Source organism: Bidens hawaiensis, unplaced genomic scaffold (assembly GCF_021521415.1).
Source record: "Bidens hawaiensis isolate Kalapana, Puna unplaced genomic scaffold, B.hawaiensis_p1.1 tig00008064_1, whole genome shotgun sequence".
NCBI lineage: Eukaryota > Viridiplantae > Streptophyta > Magnoliopsida > Asterales > Asteraceae > Bidens > Bidens hawaiensis.
Window position 1 is genome coordinate 882,911 of NW_027491569.1, and position 22,767 is coordinate 905,677.

A 22,767-nucleotide genomic window follows, 5' to 3' on the forward strand; every position below is an offset into this window, starting at 1 on the left:
CCACCCACCACTACCACTATCACCATCCAGCACCACCACCACCGTCCACCACCCACCACCAGTGTCCGCCACCACCACCGTCTACCACCATCGTCCACCACCTCCATTGTCCACCACCCATCATCGCCTTCTACCACCATTGCCTTCTACCACTGCCACCATCCACCACCACCAACACCGTCCATCACCACCACCCACCACTACCTCTATCACCATCACCACCACCCACTACCACAGTCCATACACCACCACTAGTTTTTTTCGCAATCTACAGACGTTAGCATATATTTTTAACAATCTATAGATGTGTTCTCTCCATATTACATATGGTTATGTATGTTTCTGCTAAACAAATAATGTTATGAGATTTGACGAGAATTAACATATGATTATAGGATTGGACATTTAGGCTTTAAAATAGATGAACAGAGCTTGGATTTTGTTGACATATAATAATCTTTTTGAACATAATATTTTACCCTAAAGCAAGTTTCTTTGTATTTTCATCTTTGTTGTATATTTTTATATGTTAGCAAAAGAAAGAATAGATATATAAGGAGGAATTGTTCTCAACTTTCACAATTTACATTCAACATTGTTTTAAGCACAACATCTATCAAATAACATTATTTACGCAAAGTACGGAACACGTGATTTAAAAAATATGTTATTGTGGTTTTATAAATATTATTTCAGTGTTGTTGACTATTATTTAAATTTCTATGTTGAAGGAATTTTTTATTTAAATTTAGCTTATTTAACAATTTCTGTTTGACTTTAGCAGTTTACAAACGTTAAAAAAACAAATGTTTTTTTTTTTTTTTTGCAGACTGCAGAGGTTTGGTCCATCTCTTATGCTACAAATGCCTGCAGATGTGGTCCGCAAACTGCGGACATTTACCTATGAAAAAACAAACATCACCTAAGTGTTATCTTTTATGTCGTCCCTTTGTTTGAGTTCCGGTACAAATAAAATTAACGTACTAAGCATACAAATAACTAGAGTAATTATAGTTTTTAAGTAGAGTAATTATGTTGTAAAAAGTAAAATAGTGTAATAATAATTAATGTAGTTCAAAAGTTATAGAATAATAATAATTACTTTATTGATAGCATAATTACTCTAGATTCCTTCTTATCCTTTATACAAAATCATATTCTTATTTTAACTTACCTCTTAACTTTAATAATTTAGCACATAGAAAACTATGATTTTCCTCCCTGTGTAATATCGGGCACCATTAACCCCTGAAAACTAAAATGCGCATATTAAACCCATGTGTAATATGGACGAGCTCAGTCTACCCCTAGCCGTAAAAATGAGTGGTTAAATGACATAACTAGCCCCTCCATCTTCACCTTCATCTTCAACATTCTAGAAACCTAAACCCAAACCCAGAAATTCATCCACCTTCATCTACCCCAATTATCATAAAGATAAATATAAGTAAATCCAAACCAACCAATTCATCCAAACAATACATACCGATTCACCATAAACATATCAATTATACCAAACAATACATATCGATTCACCCTAAACCCGCCGCACTATCCCCGTCGCCGCTCCCGTCGCACCTCCTCTTCGCCGTCACCGTAACTCTACCCATCTCAACTGGAATCCAATTTGAAGATGTCAAGAACACACACTGGGTGTGAGATAATACACTTTAGATCTATGGTTTTTTTTAAAAAACAATTGTTGTACAAAACTTTGTGGTTAAGGGTTTGAATCTAGATTAGGATGATAAATCTGTTGATTATTGAGATTGAACGTGGTTCGTGTTTGAGTTTGGTTGTGGGATGATAACAGGGGCGGACCCACATAGATCCGATCGGGTTTCTGGACATCAATGTTTTTTGAAAATTACTTAGAGGCGGTATATTAAATTTTGTAAGGACCCCATAAAAATTAATACTTGGAACCCATACTATTAAAACAGAACTGGTCTAGTGAAAAGTCTCTTATTTTTTTTTTGAGAGGTTGCAGGCCCAAGACTCACCATACTATGTTTTTGTTGTTATTTTTGTGTTTTTGATATCCTAGTCAATATTAGTTATTTAGTTAGGATATTTGTGTTTTTCTTTAGTTTCTTCCTTATAGTCATTATCACCATCTAACATATATAATGACAACATGGGTTTTGCATATTCTTTTATTATTTATCTTGGGTATATATATTATAATTAATTATTTATTTGTGTTAAGGTTATTTTTCATGTGTTGGTCATGTATGTAAGACCATATATATGGCTTTCTTTTATGTTTTTCGGATATGAAAAAAAATGAGTTAAAAGTCTAATCTAGATTTTCTCTACTTACTCGTTTCCGATGACGCCATATTTCCGTGTTTTATTATGTTCCTCGCCTCGACCGGACCCGAATAACAACCGGCCCGAAATTTTTGTAAACCGAAAATATTGGGACCCCGTCGACAAAAAATCCTGGGTCCGTTACTGGATGATAATGGTGTTCTTGTGGGTGGTGATGATGGTTTGTGTTTGAGTTGCTGCTTTCACATTATTATTATTATTATTATTATTATTTATCTAATTACTAAAGTGTATTTAAACCAAATTGTCAATCAACGGTCAACTAAAAATTAAGGGTTTAATACATGCAATCAGTGGCTCATATCACTATTATGAAAAACACATGGGTTCAATACCCGAAATTTAGTTTTAAGGGGTTAATGGTGCCCCGACGGTATTACGTTTTCTATTCAACACAGAGACCCCTGATATAAAATTTGATATTTAAACAAATCATCACAAGATCATTCCTCAAAGCCAACCTCTTATCTAAATTAACTTGGTCATACACACTAATCATATTCAACCCACCCACGCACAAACACACAAACCTCAGCCTAAACCCCACGGCGGCGCAAATGCTCCGGGCAACCTGAATAATATTCCGATACCAAATACACTTCATTTCATCCGCCATGTTCTTCCACCCATCTCCATCATCCCAAACCCTAATCCTCCGATCATTCAGAACCCTAATCTCACTCTCATCAAACCCCATCACTCTCTTCACACCAACACACCACGCCGTACCTCACTTCCACCAAACCCTAACACGATTCTCACATTCTTCTCCGATCGCAACGGCGGACCGTCAGTTTTCTGGGTTTAGTCCCAACGGAGTTATAGGCAAATGGGTTTCGTCGTTTTCGTCGGCGCCGTCGGTTCCGGCGGCTGCGGCGGTGGAGTGTGATGAGGCTGTTAAGGGTGTTGAGGATGAGTCAGATGATGTGGTTGACGAGGATGTTAAGCCTCCTATTCCTGTTAAGGCTTATTTCTTCTCCACTAGGTATTATTATTTTCTAATTTTATGGTGTAATTGTATTGTTATTTGTTAAATGAATATGTATTATGGCATAAGTTAGAAGATAAGGAGGAACTGTTTTGAATTTTTATAAAATTACAGTTAGAATTTGTCGTAATGCTGTACACCGAATACAATCCTTGGGTAATCGATTACAGCTGGTCACGGGTCTGTTACATCGGTTATGCCAGACTGAAACCATAACCGAATTACAATTTTAGGTTAACCAGCTATGGCTTAACCGAACAGTAATTGTTCCGTTTAGTTAAGTCAGTTAACACTTTAACGGGTAATTCCAGACGTTCTCTCAACTAGGTATATATGTTCATACCTGCTTGAATTAGCTTTTTTTATTGTTATTTGTTTAAAAAGAACATGTAATTAAATGATCTTCATAACATCTCATAGGGAACAAATTAGATGACTAGGAGAAACTGTTCTGAATTTCTAAAAAATTACAGTTAAAATGTTTTGGTTCAGTTAATTCGGTAATTTCGTACACCATAACCGAACTGCGATTTTTGGTTAATCTGTTACGGCTTAGTTGTTCAGCTCAGGTACTTTGGTTTGGTTAAGTCGGTTATATCGGTCACGGTTCTGTTAATTTGGTTATGCCATACACTAAAACCGTAACAAGTTTTGGTTAATCGGTTATGGCCTAACCGAACAATATCGGTTAAGTTGGTTAATTTGGTTATGTCATACACGAAACCCATAACTGAACTACAATTTTTGGTTAATCGGATATAAGTACTTAACCGAACAGTATGTTAATTGTTAGGTTTCAGTTCATTTGGTTACGGTTTGGGTAATTTGGTTATTTGCTCACCTATGTTGCACCAAAACGCCACAGTATGTGGAGTCCCTGTCCCGGGGACGTGTTGGGGACGGATACGCCGGCGAAACGTTTCCCGACCGTCTCTAAAATTCGGGGACGGGCCTAAATACGTTTCTGGGCTTTGGTACGTATTATTTGAGGTTTCAGAAACGTAACCTGACGACCATATAGCGGTTTCCGGCGTCAAATCCGACGCCATTTCTGCCGGAAATAGTTGTCGGAGGTCAGGAAGAAGAAGAAGGCGGCTGGGTGTTGTTTTTTACTTTTAGGGTTTAAAAAAGTTAAGTGTTTTAATAATTAGCCCATTTCTCTTTCAATAGTTTACATTCAGTCCCTGTAATTTGATTGTTTCTACATAAGAAAGTGTAAAATTAGTTTGTGTATTTCAACAATTAACTCCCATTTATCTTTACTAGTTTACATTTGGTCCTTAAACTTATAAATTCATACATAAAAGGTTTAAAATTGACATTATAAATTTATAAAAAATTATAAATAGCTATTTATTATATATTTGTATTTTTTTTGCTGTACCCTCGCCGTACCCGTATCTTGGATTTTTAATTTTTGCCGTTTTCACGTATCCGTAACGTCCCTGTATCCTGGTCCCGTTCCCGTGCTACTTAGTTGCTCACTCCTGATAATTGATATGCAAGCGTGACTGTGTGTAGCTGGTTTGGTTTATGTGATTATGCTATTGTACCTTTTTGATGAGCATATTCTGTTGTGATTATTTACTTGTTGATTTTGTTTTCAGTGTGAATTTGAAGGAGTTAATGGACCAAAACAGACCTAATTACATCCAGCCTACTTCTAGGATGACAAATTATGTTGTCCTGAGGTTTGGCGACACAAAGCCTGAATCTATTGTAAGTCTTAATTTTTTTATTCAATTGTTGGTTTACGGTTGCCTTTATTGCATGTTTCATGATTTTGTTTATGATTATGGTTTTTCAGGGTTTGGGTGCAAGTTTAAGTGGGAGTGACAATGTCTATATGGTAGTTTTTCAGTATGGTTCAGTTGTCTTGTTTAACACTCGTGAGCATGAAACCGAGCGGTATCTTAAAATTGTAAAAGGACATGCTTCTGGGGAGCTATCTGAACAGGAAATGAGAAAAGATGGTAATGTTTCATTGAGCTTTTGATATATACTTTTCATTTTGATACTAATAGTTAGTCTTTTGTGATTAACTCAGAGTATGAAGTTAAGGAGAAACCAACTTTGGAGACATGGATGGAAGGTGGATTAGATTATATAATGCTTCAGTATTTGAATATTGATGGGATCCGTACAATCGGCAGTGTTTTAGGCCAGAGTGTAGCTCTTGATTACTATGTTCGCCAGGTATGATAACTATCTACAGTTCAAGTTTCTCTTATTAATTGTTAAGAGCCTTAGAGGTTACAATTTCGATCCATTTACTAAAGAATAGGTTCATTTGGGTTATGTTTCATTTCTAGCATGCCAAACAAACTAGCACAATAAAGTTTGCTTAAAACTAAGGAAATTGTATGCCTGTAAACGAACCAAGTGTTGAGTGAACAGTTCACGAATCGATTGATGAGAAGTTCTTTTATGTTTGTTTATTTAATAAACAAGCGAACATGAACAAATTTTTTTATCTGTTTAGTTAATAGAATGGACATGAACACACGTCTTGTTTATTCATCTACGTTCGTTTGTGTTCTTTCGTTTATATTTGTTTATGCTTGTTAGTTTATGGTCATTTATGCCCGTTAGTTTGCGTTCATTAATATATGCATTTGAAATTTTTGGCCCATTACAACTTAGTCCAGTTTTAATAACTTTGAAGCCTAACACATTTTTCTTCACATTACTTTAAAGTTTTCAACTGGTTTTAGGCTTTTAGTTTTGTTATGCTCATTCATCTATGTTCAGTTGTGTTTGTCTCTGAACCGTTTATTTATACTGTTATCGAACGAACATAAACGAACACGGATATGTTCATTTCAATGAATGAACACTGACATATTCATTTTCTTAACAAATGAACCCGAAGATGTTCATTTTTTTAACGAACACGAACAAGTCTTGTTCGTGCTTGATTGTTCAGTTTGTTTACAAGCCTAGGAAATGGGTAGAACGGGTTGAAAGACAACTCGAGCACATCAGTAGTGCATAAAACCTTCTTAATTATCTTACAAAAAATTGCTTATAATTGAATTAAGGATACGTGTATCATATTTTACACACTAGCTATTTCTTAAAAGATTTAAGAATTTAGGACATACCTGTTAACCAACTTGCATGGTCTGCAATTCGGGCATGTCTAGTAATTATGAAAACCTTGTACTTGTTTTAGGTTGATGGAATGGTTGGAGAATTTACTGATATTAATCGCGGTATGGAAAAAACTGGAACGTTTACAATGAAGAGGAAAAAATTATTTCAGTTGGTGGGGAAGGCAAATTCAAATCTTGCTGATGTCATACTTAAGCTTGGGCTTTTTGAGAGGTAACTTTTAAGTTATAACATCATAAGTTTTTTCCTAAAAAATGTATAAAAAACCCGTTAATGGGAGCTGTATTGATGGTTACATAGATCTGATATTGCTTGGAAGGATGCTAAATATGCACAAATATGGGAGTATTTAAGAGATGAATTTGAGTTGACTCAGAGATTTGCTAGTTTAGATTTTAAGTTGAAATTTGTGGAGGTAAGATACTTGTTTCTGCAAATTCCATTTTAATTTTTCTTTTTGCGTTAGAATAATTTTTTTCTCATATTTTGATTGCAGCATAACATTCGATTTCTTCAAGAGATACTTCAGAACAGGAAGTCAGACTTTCTGGAGTGGCTGATTATTATTCTCATAGGTGCTGAAATCCTCATATCTGTTTATGACATTGCGCACAAGTCTGTCACGGCTCTATAGAAAAGATCATTTTGTTAATAATTTTGACTCGCATGCTTTTGCTTTTATATTTAGTCTAGAGAACTAGTCTATCTATGGGAAGATGCATAAACTTTGGGTCAACATTTTAGTTGATGCAGTATAATATTTTTGCTCCTTTAATGGTTAAATCTAATGTTTTCAAATTTAGGTCGGTTATTGAACCGCTCGCTCGGTTGTTTCACTGGTTTCAAAATCCGGATGGCACTATTAGTATGATGATAGTTATGTTATTGTATTGAATTTAGTATTCAATTTTTTCTGCTGGAATTAATAATTTATCAAATATTTTTTCGCTTTGGTTTCTGGTTTGTTCCATGCTTAATCAAGATAATGTTATATAAGAAATTCACGATCATAACTATAGAAGTAACTAAACATGTTAACAGAAATTAATAACATACAAGTCATTTTATCGAAAATTATATTAGAATGCTGAATGTATCTTGTTTTTCTTTCTTTCGCTTACGTGATCCAAGGCGGCCATGCTCGAATTTGCCCCGGGGTTTGCAATCTTCTTCCTGCTCGTCAAAGTAATTCTCGTCCATTTAATCATATAGTACATCGTTCCAAGCACAAACAACATTATAATCCCACCAAACACAGAAACAGAAACGGCAAGCCACTCATGTTTCTGACCGACCACTATATAAGACGACGCCATAAAGGCTACCGAAGCGCACACAGAAGCTATCCATATTAACTTACTAATAACCTCGACCACCTTTCTTCTCTCGGATTTCGTCACGCCTCTAATTCCCAACGTCATATGAATCACCACCAATGCTAAAGACGAATAAAGACCAACCGCGTTGAAAATAAAAAAGATTTTGAAAGAAGTCAAGTGGGCCACTACCGCCATCCCATCATCGTTGTGCCCACCGGGAACTGTAAATATTGCGGCAAATGCGATCGTTGCAAACAGCACTGCCACGGTGACCGAATTGTTGTCATTGTTGATTCCTTTACGGTGGAGTTTTCTGACTTGTTTAGCGATTTTGTGGACGTCGCTTTTTATCTGACTCACTGTGTTTCTCAATTCGTCTTGTGGTTGGTTCAGCTCGTTGGCTCGGACTGCACCACATCGGACCAAGTAGACTCGTATATCTGTTGATTCTTCTGATTTGGGAAGCCCTTCGGCTATGTCTGAGTGCGGTTTTGAAGTCACTGGTTAGTGCATTGACATTCGTATCAGGGAGACAAAACAGCTCGTTTACCAGCAACAACTTAATCACCTCGCTGCTAGTCCCTTTGACCGCCATGTGTAATGCGGTTTGACCCCTTTTGTCTGTCTTTCGAGCCAGTAGTGGGTCCTTTTCAAGCAAACTTTTGACAGTCTCGACGTGGCCCGATCTTGCAGCCAGATGCAATGCATTTTTACCATTGGATCCGGGAATATCTAGTAAGCTTGGATCCTTTGAAAGTAGCTCTTGAACAACAGCATTGTGTCCTTTTGAAGCTGCAGTGATAAGTGGAGTGACATTGCCTTGTGATCTGGTTTGACATAGTAATACATCATGATCAAGTAGTAGTTTGACAATGGCTGCAATAAGAGTCAATATTAAGATCTTTGCATATTTTAATAAGCAAATTAACTATAAAAACCTATAAAATATTTTTACCATGATGTCCTTGACTAGCAGCTATATGCAAAGGATCAAAATCCGAATGACTTCTTCTCGTAAGTGTTTCTTTATCCGAGTACTTCAAGAGTTTTTTCACAACTTCAAGATGCCCCTTTTCAGCAGCTTTATATAGTGCGGTTTCTCCCAATTCGTTCACTTCATTCACCACCGATGTTCGGATTTTGACCACCTCAGCATCAAAATCAGATCCCACCATTTGTGAATTGATTCCATCAAGAATGTGCTTTATAGATGCCAAATCACCTCTTTGAGCTGCTAAATGCAGCTCGGTGTCATTATGCTTGCGTGTCACTTGCTTCATCATAATCCGTTTTCCAGAAGGTGTAAGTACCGATGCTGGAGCAGATGTAGAAGATGGTAATGAATCAAAAAGGTTAGAAGTTTGATTTTTCTTAACTGGAGTCATGAGTAACCCTCTTTCTAAATCTACAGAAGAAATTGTTACCAAATTATAACTTATCAAATAAAAGAAGTTACTGTTTTTAGCATATTTGGTCCAAGTTCTAACTGATGCAAATGCACAAATATGAACATCAAGAACTGACCAATCAATCAACCAGCAAAGTCTATGATATATTTGCAAATAGGCTACAAAATTACCGGTTACACAAAATGCAATAATCTAGTTAATCTTCTTCTTCTTGTAAACATTTCAAACATCATTTTGCTACATTTAATCCAGAGATATGACACAAAGAAGTTTGGAATTTCAGACGATCGTTGTGACTTTTATCAATCACAAGTCATAACTTATAAGAAGCAAAGCATATATGTTAATAATAATATTATTTAGCAGCCTACAAATATACAGACTAGTTAATTTCGATCGACACACAAAGCATTAATCTAATTATCTTCATCTCACAAGAACTAGCACACACAAACACATAAAATAGTTAGAACTTAAAAAGAGCACCTTCATCTATGGTTGAATCCATTGGAATTCGGCGATGTAAAGAAACAACTCAACGCCATAATGTTTCAGACGTATTTATATACAGAAAAAATTCGACTTTCGATTGCTATTAGCTAACAAAGGAGGAAAAAGGTAAACAACATATTCAAATAATTAATCTAAAAGCACACATGCATAAACAACACTTCAAAAATTAGCAGCAACAAGATGCTGTTTTGTTGATATATATATTTTAAGGTGCGTTCTCCATTTTACTTCAGCTTTTCATATATAAAAACAAACTAGTCTTGATTTCTTTGTATTATCTCAGCGCAGTTAACTGTAAAGTTGTTTTCTTATTGTAATATTAAATCCAAAACATGTTTGCCATATTTGTGAAAGAACATATATCCATGTGGTTAACACACATGTTAATTTTTCTATTCTTATTTTATGAAATTTGTTTAGTGGATTGTCAAATTTAAAGGAAAAAACAGTCAAACAGAACTTTATGCATTATTTGGCGCATTATTCTTAAAATACTTTTGTCTGCAAAAAAAAATGATATGTTATTACAAAGTTGGTTCTATCTCTGCTGCTAGAGTGTGGATGGGTCGGTTTGTGCCCAAAACTGTAACCAAAACCGAACTTTCAGCTAATCAGTGAATGATAACCTATTAGTTTCGGTTAAGTCGGTTTTAGATACTGATTTGGTCGGTATGGTTACCAGTTAGTTAACCATGAACTAAATTGGTCATATAATGTTTTGGTCCGACTAAAAAAAGCACATAACAATGTAATGGGCATGAAAACTTTTTATTAGACATTTGGATTTGAATAATTGAGCCTTACTAAATTCGGATGTAGTACATAGCATCTACAAGAAATTATATAATTGATAATATATTAATATGTTTATGGTCAGTTATTAGCGGTTTTGTTGGTGATGGAAATATCAATAACCATAACCGATCTGTTACTTTCGATTTAAAAAAAACATCAAACCAACCGATTGTTTATTATTAGGTTTGGTTATATTCGTTCGGTTTCATCGGTTAATATGGTTTTGAATTGGTTAATTGGGTTTTGTGTACACCTCGAATTCCTAAGATTGTAGAGGAACTTAGTCGTATCCAACAGATCATGAATAGTAATGTTATGACCTCACGATATATAAATGTAATTTTAAACAACTTAGTTTTACTATTTAGAAAAAACTAACACGCAGCAAGGTGCTTTCTCTTTCTACTTATAATATAATCATATAATATATAATATGTATATACTAGCTTTAGAACCCGAGTAATATACGAGATTTGTCAAATGTTAAAATAAATAAGATGAGTTACTTGAAAGAAACAAAATTAAAGGTAAAGATATATATTACAAACAATAAAAAGGCTTAATGTATAAAATTAACAAATTTGAAAATATCTTTTTATATAAAATTCTAGTATTAACTTGTTTATGAAGATTAGTATACAAGAATATCGATTGTGTTACATACTTACATAGATGTATATATGTAATGGATCCATCCAAAATTTGCATTGAACCTAGGATAACATCAATCTATTGAAGTTAACTAATATTGATTGGTGGATATTTTTGGTATTAATTCAAATTTCGAGGATGATTTATGAATTACTTTTGATTGATTAGACCACCCGTAGTGGTGGCGGTATACCCGCATTATGGGCCAAAACGCCTGAAGCAACCTGGGGGGGGGGGGGCGTTTTTGGGTGTTTTATTTGGTTTAGAGTTTTGTGTATAACACAAGAATGTCACAATTTTCAAAAAAATATTACCGTTAATATATATGACCATTTGATAAAATGAACACCCCCCCCCCCCTTTTCAAATTTTAACACAATTTTTTTATAAAAACAAACTCAAACTTCAATTTTTATAAACACTTCTACTTCTCAATAAAACACTCAAATGTATATTCTAGAACACCAACCAATATGTTTCCCTACAACCAAACGCTCGGTTTTGCCGCATACGGCCGACAAGGCAACACAAACAATCTCGACCCATATAATCCACAGCCGAACCCATCTACAATCCCAATGCCAACAATCCCTATCCCTCAAACCCCGTATCCATTCGACCCACAAATGGTCTCGTACATACAATATCTAAGTTCCAGAGCCCCTAACCCAAATATGGTGCCCGATTTCCAAAACTCAACCACGAATATGATGGCCGGTTCTGATTCCCAACCCGACGACGAGACGATGCCGGAGACACAAATCAACCCGGAGCCACAACCCGTCTCGGAGACTCACGGTGGTTTGAGCCAACATGGAGGCGAACGTGGGAGAAAACACATAAAGAAAACCGCCGGCGGACCTCGGACTAAAAAGACCACTATACCGTGGACACCGGACAAGTTTGGACTACTTGCTATGGCGTGGTGCGCGATATCGGAAGATCCCGAGTGCGGTAAGTTTTAAAAAAATATATATTTTTTTTAAATTTCTTAGAACAAACATTGAACTTGAAATATTTTAATTTAATTTAGCGAACTTTCAAGCATTAGACGTATTTTGGAACAAAATTAAAGATTTGTTCCATGAACTTGGCGGGGACTCGCGCCGGGAAAAAGATTCGGTAACGTTGAAATGGATCGATATAAACACCAAATGCACGACTTACCATGCGGTTCACTCTCGGATGACTCGAACGTGGCGTAACGGTGTCTCTGATGCGGAAATCATGGAAAGGGTGTTAGTAGAGTATCAACAGAAGTCGATGAACTTCGGTTTCTTTAACTGTTGGAAATCCCACTTGAGGTTTCACCCTAAGTGGGCCCCCGTTACGGACACCGACACCGAAAGTTTTAGGCCTAACAAAAGGTCTAAAAATTGTCTTCGGTTGATCTAGAAACGCCAAGTTCCGATGCTCGAATCTTCAACTTAAGCGATAATGAAGACGGTAATCCCTATGCGGATGTTGTCGAGATCCCTCGACCGGGGGGGGGGGGGGGTAGAAGAAGCAAGGGAACGGGGAAAGGGGTCGCGTCGTCGTCAATGGGTTTGAATGCCGAAATGGAAAGTCATTTAAAAAAAATGAACAATCACTCAAAGGTATACAAGAACTTGGAGCTCAACGTCTTCAAGTAAACTTGGACGCCGTCGAAGTACTTAAAAGGAAGGAATTGGACCACGACATCGAGGTTTTAACAACCGAGTTATCTGAAGACGACCCGAGAGTCCAATCTCTAAAAGCAATTCGGAAAAATAAATTTTTAAAAAAATACAACATTTAGTCTTATTATTATTGTATTTTTTTAATTTAATGTATTTTTTTATTCTAATGTAGTTTTTATTTTTAAGTTCATGTATATTTTTTTATTTTAATATAGTTTTTTAATTTTATTTTTAAATATTTAATGAATTATTTTTAAAAAAACAAATAAGTGTAAAAGTGACTGGGCGCCACGTGGCGCATAATGCCCAGGGGCGAGGCATTATGACTACACCATCTTTTTGCAAAAAACAATAACTCTGACCGGACGCCACATGACTCATAATGACCGGAGGTGGGACATTATGACTACACATAACCATCTTAGAGCATTCTTATTCTTTCATGTATATTCAAATCCAAAATTAAATTTAAAATCATTATATTATCTCATATGTTCAATTATATAATATTTTTTACACCTTTACCTTTTCGTTTTCCTACTCACAACCATTTTTAAAAAATATTAAAAAATTTATAGGGTGCTACAGAAATTTTTTAAATATATTAAAAAATAACAATATTTTCTCACTCTTTCACTTACAACACTCAAAACTATTCCTTCTATTATAAAAACTTCACTAACAATAAATTAGTTCCATAATTTACTCACATCTTTTTCCTCGTTCAAAAAGTATTGAAACCGCCCATTACTTATAGGAAATTTTGCCATTTATACTTTAGTGGGGTGGTAAGATGGTTAGGGTGTTAAAAAGGAGATTATAGGTTCAAACTCCACAGTGTACAAATATTTAGTCGTTCAAAAAAAATTATAGGAAATTTTGTGTGTTTTTTTATTTAAGTGAGTTTTTTTATTTTATTTATTTACTTAGATAAAAATATAAATTTATTGACAAGAAAGAAATTAGCGGGTTTCAAAAATCTTATTTTCGATACAATTATAGGGTCATTTTAAAACAAACGGTAAAAATTTTTTATAAAGTATTTTATATATTTATTAACGGAATGTTGATTTAGAAAAATGAAAGATAGAAACCTTTTTTTGGTTTTTTGTTTTTTTGTCTGTGTGTTTATGGGTATTTCTACTCAATTAATTATTTTGATTACTTTCACAAATAGTTAAATATGTAACCTATTTTTGATAATCTTTTTAAAAAGAAGTAGCCTATTTTTTATAATCTTGGTATTAAAAAATTAATTAACCGTTTAAAATATTTTTTACGTGTGTTTTTTATTTTTACTTAGACATCCTAAATAACAAATTATTTTAATCCAAAGATTATAATTGGGAGAATTCCCAAAATAGCCCTCTAAGGAGAGAGAAATTTCAAAATGGCCCGTGAGATTTTAAATTCTCAAAATAGTCATTCAAATCCATCTTTCACGTGACGTTGGGAATTTCCTCGTGAGTTTTCGTGGACCAACCATAAGCTGCCATGTGTCAAACATTCCCACTTACCACGCGACTTTTCATCTCAAATCCGTTTTAAACGTTTGTTTTCACATCAAATCTAACATGATGAAAACCAACTTTAACGTGATGTTTTAACCTGTATCCGTCTCCAACGTGAGTTTTCAAAAAAGTTGATTTTTGAGTTTTTTTTTTAAATTCATCTCCAAAGATAAATTTCATTTGAATTTCGTCTTTTAAAAAAAATCATATTCATCTTCTTCATCAAACTTCTACAATTTCCTCCGCCACCTAATACTACCGGACACCCCTACCATAACCACCCAATCACCCACCACCGCCATATTGATGCTCTCAAACCAAACCCTCATCTTCTTCATCTACTTCAGTTCACTCGCTTGTCTTGACCATATTCACACGTGAAATTCAATGGTATCCCTAGACTTTTTAGTATATGTAAATTTAATATTTTTAACAAAGTAAAGATGGTTCGCTTTGATAGGTGAGAACAAAGAGATTCTGTGCTAATTGCTACAAACAAAGCACACTTCCTCTGTTTACTCAAAGTTAAAAAGAAACTTTTGATACAAGTTTGCCTCAAAATTGTCACCAAAATCCTTGGAATTAGCATAAATGAATTCTAGCATTTATTGATGAATTCTAGCATAAACAAAACACACGTGTGAATATGGTCAAGACAAGCGAGTGAACTGAAGTAGATGATAAAGATAAGGGTTTGGTTTGAGAGTATCAATATGGTAGTGGTGGGTGGTTGTGGTGGTGTCCGGTAGCATTAGGTAGCGGAGGAAATGGTGGGAGTTTGATGAAGAAGATGATGAATATGATTTATTTTAAAAAGACGGAATTCATTTGAAATTCATCTTTGGAGATGAATTTCAAAAAAACTTAAAAAATCACAATTTTGAAAACTCACATTCGAGACGGAAACAGGTTGAAACACCACGTTAAAGTTGGTTTTTATCAGGTTAGATTCGATGTGAAAACAAACATTTAAGACGGATTTGAGATGAAAAGTCGCGTGGTAGGTGGGAATGAATGACACATGGCAGCTTATGATTGGTTCACGTAAAATCACAGGGAATTTCCCAATGTCACGTGGAAGATGAATTTGGAGAGCTATTTTGGGAATTTGAAATCTCACGGGTCATTTCGGGAATTCTCTCTCCTTAGAAGGGCTATTTTGAGAATTCTCCAATTATAATTTTAGAAGGGAAAAGATGGTGAGAAATAAATATGAGACTGACATGTGGCAACAAATATTTTCTTTTATTTGTAAAGTAAGATAAGATAAGATTATATTTTCGAGTGCATACCATCTCACTACATGTTACGCTCACTTCCACGTGATTAGAGAAACTTTAGGAGGTAATTAAAGAAAAGAGCTACCGTAGTACCAACTCGGAAACTCTTTTTTACTTAATTTAAGAAACTAAAATGACCTGAACCCGTACAAAACCCGAACCCACTTTGATGTGAAAACCTTCCCTGACCCGAAAATTACTACATCTTGCAATAAATATTTAAGTAATGTTAAAAATTTATTCCATATATTTTCTAACGGTGTTGCTAAACATAACCCCATCCCATCCATTTTTACTAAACATATTCCCTCTCTCAAGTTTTGCATTAATACGATTTAGACTTTTTTGTTGTTTCTTTTGTCATATTGTTATCTTTTATTATCACTATTATTTTTATAAAAGCATTTTTTTCTTTCTATTTTTATTTAACATTTTTTTATTTATATTTTTATGTATATTTGAAAGCCTTTAATAAAAACATATTTTTTCTTATCTAAAAACCGTTCTTTCGCTTTTTTTAATTTTTTTTTCTATACTTGTTTTAATCTTTTTGGAGAGTTTTTTTTTAAATTAAGAGATAGTTTACATTCTTTTATAAAAAATCATATTATTATTTATAAATAAAAAGGTTAAATAACATACAACTTGATAAACAAATTTGGCTCTTTTCTCAGGTAACGTTAATCTCATGTATCCAAACCTAACAAAAAAAATCAAACTGTTTTTAATACATTTTATAAAAAAACAAAAGCCAAAAATATGGTTAGAGAAAACATACAAAACTTTTTAATACATGTAAAAAATAAACAAACTTTTAATAAGATTTTAAAGAAATAAAAATAAAATTAATAACAAAAATATAAAAAAACTGTAAACAAAAATAAAAATTTAATAGTCTTTTATTTGATATTTTGAGAGAATTATAAAAAAAGGGACTAACATGTCAATTACAAATGTTAAGGGGAAATGAAACTTCGGGGGGGGGGGGGGGGGGGGATATGGTTAGCAAGAGAGGATGATACGTTTAGCCTGACTTATATTTTAAACATTCTTTGTACATATGGAAGGATATTGTAAATTTCATTGATTAAAGGATTTGATGGGAAATCATCAAATCAATTTCCAATTCCTTATCTTAGCCAAACAAATTGTCGGCCCGTTGATCACTCAAGCACTCACTATTAATGTCGCAACCCACACAATTAAGTGTTGACAAGAGGGTTAACGACTTGCTATTTAGGGAAAGAACAAAAGTATGTTAATGGCGGAATCACTAACACACAAGATTGTTGCTTAATGAATGTAAATGTAACAAACACGATGGTTGGTTAATTTGTATATATTTTAGTCCGTTTATTTATTAGTTTTGATAGTTTATTGTAGAAACTTCGATACTTCATACGTGTTTATTGTATTTAAGGTCACAAGTATTAAAGTACTCAATTTGGACCTATTGTGGCACGGGATGAAGACCCGGTACGTCCAGCACGCATTACGAGAAAGATTAAAGAAGATTGCTGGTGACAAGACCCATCGCGATACGCGATGGGCATGTTTGAAGACCCATCACGTATCTCGATGGGGTTATTTAATGAAGTTGACTTTAGGGTCCATCGCGATACGCGATGGACCAGTGAAGACCCCATCGTGTATCGCGACGGAGGGTGCAGACGAGAAAAATAAGGGTTATTATCAATTTCATCCTATGACGGCCCTATCTACACACACTTGAAGGTAGGCGATTTCCAGAGCTCAAGGAGGCCGATTCCACCATACTGGATCATATCAAGACCACCTACATGCTCTATTTCATCCATATTGAAGATTCCATGATGCCGAGATGCGGCTAAACTCTTAGAATCTCACCCGGGAATGTATAGTTTGTTATGATTTCAGTTTTCTCATGTGACTAAGAACGTTTATGTATAATTGTTAATGGTTAATCTATGATTATTGATGTTTAGTATTTCTGTGTGTTCAATTGGTTTAGGTTTACGTTGATCTGAATGATTCGTTACCAGTTTCTATAATATTTGATCATAGGGTTGTTTTATTAGGTTGAATACGATAAAGCATATAATTGCCCTTAACTGAGTCACACTGGCAGAGACTGTTTGATAACCAGTGCCGTGTGTAAAGTTGGTTACTGATGCCTAAGGTTTTGTCTGGTTGATCAGTCTATAGTTAACCGTTAATGATTAATCTGTTAGGTTGCATGAGATTACTATAAGTTGCTTAATTGAAGTCCCGGGTGTGATTTGCCTTTACTATTTTATTGGAACTTTCTTACTTGTTCGTTTGCTTAATTATAAACTAAACTATTTGCTTGTGTGATCAGCACTAAAACTTGCTACTTCATAATATTGAATTTGTTTACATGATTTGCATTGACCATATACACCTGGTGGATACGGTACCTTACTTACTCTATCTATATAGTTTAATTAGGTTTTTGAATGACTCAAACGACGGTCATCAAAACACAAATTGTTACTCAAAAGATTTTCATTTATAGAATAATCAGTACAAAGGAAAATCGATTAGGGTTTCAATAAGGAATGTTTAATTTGTACAATTCTTAGGACAGTCGTCACAATCAATTTCATGAATAATTCAGTATATCTGAAAAGTGTGTGAAAGGTCTGTGGTAGGTGTGCCCTAAATTATTCTATTTATAGGTCTGCCACTACTTGACAGCTGTCATTCCTTTTTAGAAACCCTAATGATTGATACATAACCAGAAAATCATATTACAAAAGATTCTAAGTGTAAAACAGGTCTTCGAGTAAGCTTTGCAGCTTTTGTCTTCTTCGAGCAGACCTGGTAACCAAATTGTGTTGAGGAACATTTCTCCGGGTAGACTTTACTTAGAATATTTTCCATCGAAAATATTCTCCTAGCAGACTTCAATCTTCTTGACCATAGCAAACTTTGCTCGATATGGTCCTACGAGCAAACTTGTTCTTCATGAGTCCCTTCAAATCTTGTTAATCATTAACTTATTTAGCATACCAAAGTGTGCTGGTAACACTGTAGACTTGTGCTAGTACAACTGTAGCGTGCTAGGAGTTGAACCTTGCTAGAGAAAATCCTTAGTATAATTCTTGATCAACTTTCTTCAAGCATGCTCGGACAACTGTTTATTAATTTACCCTTGCTAGAGATTCCAAAGTACTTGGCTTCGTTAGCTTGATTTAGTCAAGGGTTTGCTAGAAAGCAAACCATGCTCGACTTGAAGAAAAACCTTGCTAGACAAAGTGAACCCTGCTCGGAGTAACACTTAAGAAGACTTCAAGAAGATAACTTTGCTCGGAAAACAAAATACCTTGCTAGGATAAGTAAAACCTTGCTCGGAGGCCTAAGTGTGCTCGGTGTCCATACTTAGCCAATTTCAGAGAGGTTGAGAAGATTCCAATCTACACTTAGTACTTTTCTCATCCCAACGCAAACATTTAAATTCCAATTCCCTTTCCCATTATTTCCTATCAACCAAACATCAAGCATAAAAATGGAAGGCATGATAAACAATAAGTTAAAAAAATAAGCAGCAAGTTATATTTACCATGATAATTAGAATGCATGTATGATGATAGCAAACCTCTCTACTTAGGTATTGCATGTAAGCCATTTTGTTTCAGTGTCTGAGATCATGCTATAACCGATTTATTTGCTAGAATAGGTGGCTTTGTAAAAAAAAAGAAGTGGTTTTAGGCGTCTGACTTTATTTTAAGTGATTTTAGGTAATCTTCTATCTCAGATAGAGGATTAGGGTGACACCTCAACAACCTTTTCAAGTGGCGGTCCACATCATCCAAATGGTCGTCTATCTCATCACATGTGTGATGTGGCATGACATGTGGAAGACTCTATCACAAATAGAGAATTATGAGTAAAATAAAGAATTTATAAAATATACATATTAGCGCAGCAGCAACACCAACAGCAACAACAACAAGAACATCAACAATAACAACAACATGATTACAAATCATAAATTAACGATAATATTTGTAATAACTATAATAACAAATTAGTAACTTTATAACAATAAAATAATAATAATGTAACATCCCAAAATCTCTATGAATAATATTTAATATATTATTTAAGTCAGAGGGATTAACTGATTTAGTAGAGTAATAATAATAATAATAATATAATAAAGATAAAAGGGTTGTGGGCTAGAGTAGATAGAATTAAAGATGAAATAAGGGATGATAATGAGCTTTAGGTCCATGGGTTAAAGGTATATAAACCCTTTAGATCTTGATGATATAATAATAATGAGAGTAATATGGATAATAATAACGATAAAGATCATCAGCAGCTACAAGAGAAAATAAAGAAATAAAAAGAGGAGAAAAGCATCATACATGGGTTCTCGGTCACGAGTTCTTTGTTTAGAGTTCTCGGTCATGAGTTTTAGTTTGGAGTTCTCGGCTATGGGTTCTCGGTTCCCTTGAGTTCTCGGTTCTTTTGAGTTCTCTACTGAGTTCTCTGTCTTTGAGTTCTCAGCCACTCAGTATTCTGTTTTGGCTTTGGGTCTAGTTCCCAGTTGGGCCCAGATGCCATTATTGACCGTTGGGCCTGATCTAACTAAGCCCACGAGCTTACTAAACTCATATCCTAATTAAAACAAAGCTAGACCATCGGTATAAACTAAACGAACGAGCCTAACTTAGCAAGTACGTTGGTTAACTAAAATGCCAACTTAATTAATTATACGGTTACTTAAGAATATATATATTTAACAGTTAGTCGTGCACAATTAAGGAAAGGAATCACAGTTGGCTCCGAACGTAACCGGACCCAGGTGAGTTTCTAGCCCCATTTCCTTGTTATGTTTTCGAGGTTGTGTGCATACTTGATGTGAAATGTTAATACACTTACCTTAAGTGGTAAGTGTATGCCATATATGATTTATGCGATAGGTATTATCTTGAGGTTATGAATAAATGCTCGTCGGTGCGTGAACGATCTTCGCATATTGCATGTTTCTCCAGGGAAGGTGAATGTTAGAAGATTAGTGCGAAGGATGCCCAGTGTATCCGTATGTTATGATGTAATCTGCTTGTTTACGTTGGTACGCTCTACACCCGACATAGTAAGTTAGGATGACAAATCCCTCTAACTTCAATTGCACATAGACGTGGGAAGTGATAGTGTAGATAAGGACTGAGACCTTATTAGTGTTCCTTAGATGGATATTAAATAATAAAGTATATGCTCTTTAAATGGATAATAAATGTTGAACCTTCTATGGATGATGTATAGGGATAATAGATATTGTTCCTTTTATGGATAATGTTCCTTCTATGAATAATGCACGATGTTTCTTCTATGGATAATATATAGTGTTCCTTCTATGGATAATATAGAGCTCCTTCTATGGATAATGCACGTCATTCCTTCTATGGATAATATATAGTTGAAGAAACACTAATTGACCCCGGGCAGATTACGGATAATCTGGGGGTTAAATAGATGTGGTGGACCGGTAGACGGTCGAACCACGCTCTGGCTGCTCCAACCAGCGTCATCTGGAACATATAACACCACGTGGGTTCCATCCAGTTGCTGACGGTTGCCCCCGCTATGAATCTGTTCAAATGATCGTCTGGGTCGGATATACCATCATAAGTGCCGATGTTGGGCATCTGCCTGGCACTCTTCGGGGCTATTGCTTCCGCAATGTCCCTTGTAAACTTGAACGTTCCCGCATTTGCAACAGTTGGTCTAAAAGCTTTGGAGAAGTCACGTGGGTTTCTACCCGCGTTTTTTGGTTTGAAAGTTTCTCCAAAATTCCTTCTCGGTTGGAAGTCCGTTTCCTTACGCTTCCCTTTCGCCCTATGGCGAGGGTTTGCGTCGGTGTCGGATTCCTCCCGATCATCGTCCGAATACTCGCACTCACTGCTCATGTTGAGCTGTTGTCGAGTGCTTCCGAATTCGTCAGCCTGTTGGAGTGAACGTAAGCGTTCATCCAACTCAGCTTGGAATTCCCTCTGACGTGCCTCCGCCCACGCTTTAACTTGTTCAAGTGTTTGGCGGGGGAGCCTCGTCTGTTGTCTTTCCGCCTGGGTATTAATGAATCCCAGGGGATGATTGTTTACTGCACTTGCCCCGGCTCGGGTATCCGGGGTAGTGTTCGTAAAATTTACTGCACTTGCTCCGGCTTGAGTAACCGGGGTAGTGTTCGTAAAATTTGTGTGATCACCGGTGTTCCTCCCAGTAGCTGGGGTTGTGATTACCGGGATTTCTTGGTCACTCGCTGGCTTTGGCAACGGAGTAACCTTAACCATCTTTCCAGAAGTTTGAAAAAACTGAAAATGAAGTAGTTCTAGCTTTTATGCACGGATGGCGCCAATGAAGAAACACTAATCGACCCCGGGCAGATTACGGATAATCTGGGGGTTAAATAGATGTTTCCCACGAGGGGTTAGGTCCGGCAAAGATGGTTCTTCTGATGACCTGCAAAACAGACACCGTGAGCTCGTCACTGAGAAGGGGGGGTACCTCCTTGTGACCACCCTCCGGCGTGAGAATCAGACTAGATTGCTCTTGAATATAAGTGTATATTAAGAGGTTGCTAGAGAAGATAAGATAATATAAGATGTCATAAGATAATCATACCATTCCAAGGTGTTGGAGTATTTATAGCCGAAGGTAGGTTTCCAAGAAGGTACAGTCGGCTGAATAGTATTCCTGTTCTGCCAACTGTGGGCTACGCACATGCCATGCTGGTGGTTGGTGGGTAGGCAGCGGCTGATAGTGACCAGGCCGGCTGCGTACTATTCCTGTTCCACCAACTGCAGGCTATGCACGTCCTCCGACATGTTGGTGAGTAGGCAGCGGCTGATAGTGACATACAGTATAAGAGCGTGCTGCTCGTCATACTGTTGTCAGTGAGCTGTCGTATCTTTGGTCAGATCTTTTGTCCATACCTCGTCAGGTACAGTACAAAAGATCCTCCAGTATCGTACGGACTGGCTCATTTGGGCGGGAGTTTTCCCGGCTTTGTGCGGGAGTGTTCCCGGCTTGCTCACTCCTTCTTCAGGTGACATTACTGAATTATTTAAGAGTTAAGTGCCTTGTGCGTGTAGCCTTGCTGCGCGGGTAGCCTCCCTGATGGCTTGTATCCGCAGCTGCGGGAACAGGCGGGGTACTTCACCATTGGGAGGCTTTTCCAGCGGGA

The 22,767-nt window shown here is 35.9% G+C and overlaps 1 protein-coding gene and 1 pseudogene across 1 annotated transcript; one reads left to right on the plus strand and one right to left on the minus strand.

The window, feature by feature from the left end:
* Positions 1-2,884: 2,884 nt before the first annotated feature.
* Positions 2,885-7,350, plus strand: LOC143636839 (protein RETARDED ROOT GROWTH-LIKE-like). Its single transcript, XM_077104331.1, has 7 exons — positions 2,885-3,319; positions 4,930-5,041; positions 5,130-5,295; positions 5,370-5,518; positions 6,498-6,649; positions 6,737-6,851; positions 6,933-7,350. Exons 1-7 carry the CDS (start codon positions 2,949-2,951, stop codon positions 7,068-7,070), a joined length of 1,203 nt encoding a protein of 400 aa, XP_076960446.1. The 5' UTR covers positions 2,885-2,948; the 3' UTR covers positions 7,071-7,350.
* Positions 7,351-7,454: 104 nt separating this feature from the next.
* LOC143636821 (ankyrin repeat-containing protein ITN1 pseudogene) lies at positions 7,455-9,672 on the minus strand (annotated as a pseudogene).
* Between the last annotated feature and the right edge of the window lie 13,095 nt (positions 9,673-22,767).

Excerpts from the sequence above, each read along its gene's own strand:
- LOC143636839 (XM_077104331.1), top strand. The coding sequence starts at position 2,949 with ATGTTCTTCCACCCATCTCCATCATCCCAAACCCTAATCCTCCGATCA. Across the intron at positions 3,320-4,929 it reads GCTTATTTCTTCTCCACTAG|TGTGAATTTGAAGGAGTTAA; the intron begins GTATTATTATTT and ends TTTTGTTTTCAG. Across the intron at positions 5,042-5,129 it reads ACACAAAGCCTGAATCTATT|GGTTTGGGTGCAAGTTTAAG; the intron begins GTAAGTCTTAAT and ends ATGGTTTTTCAG.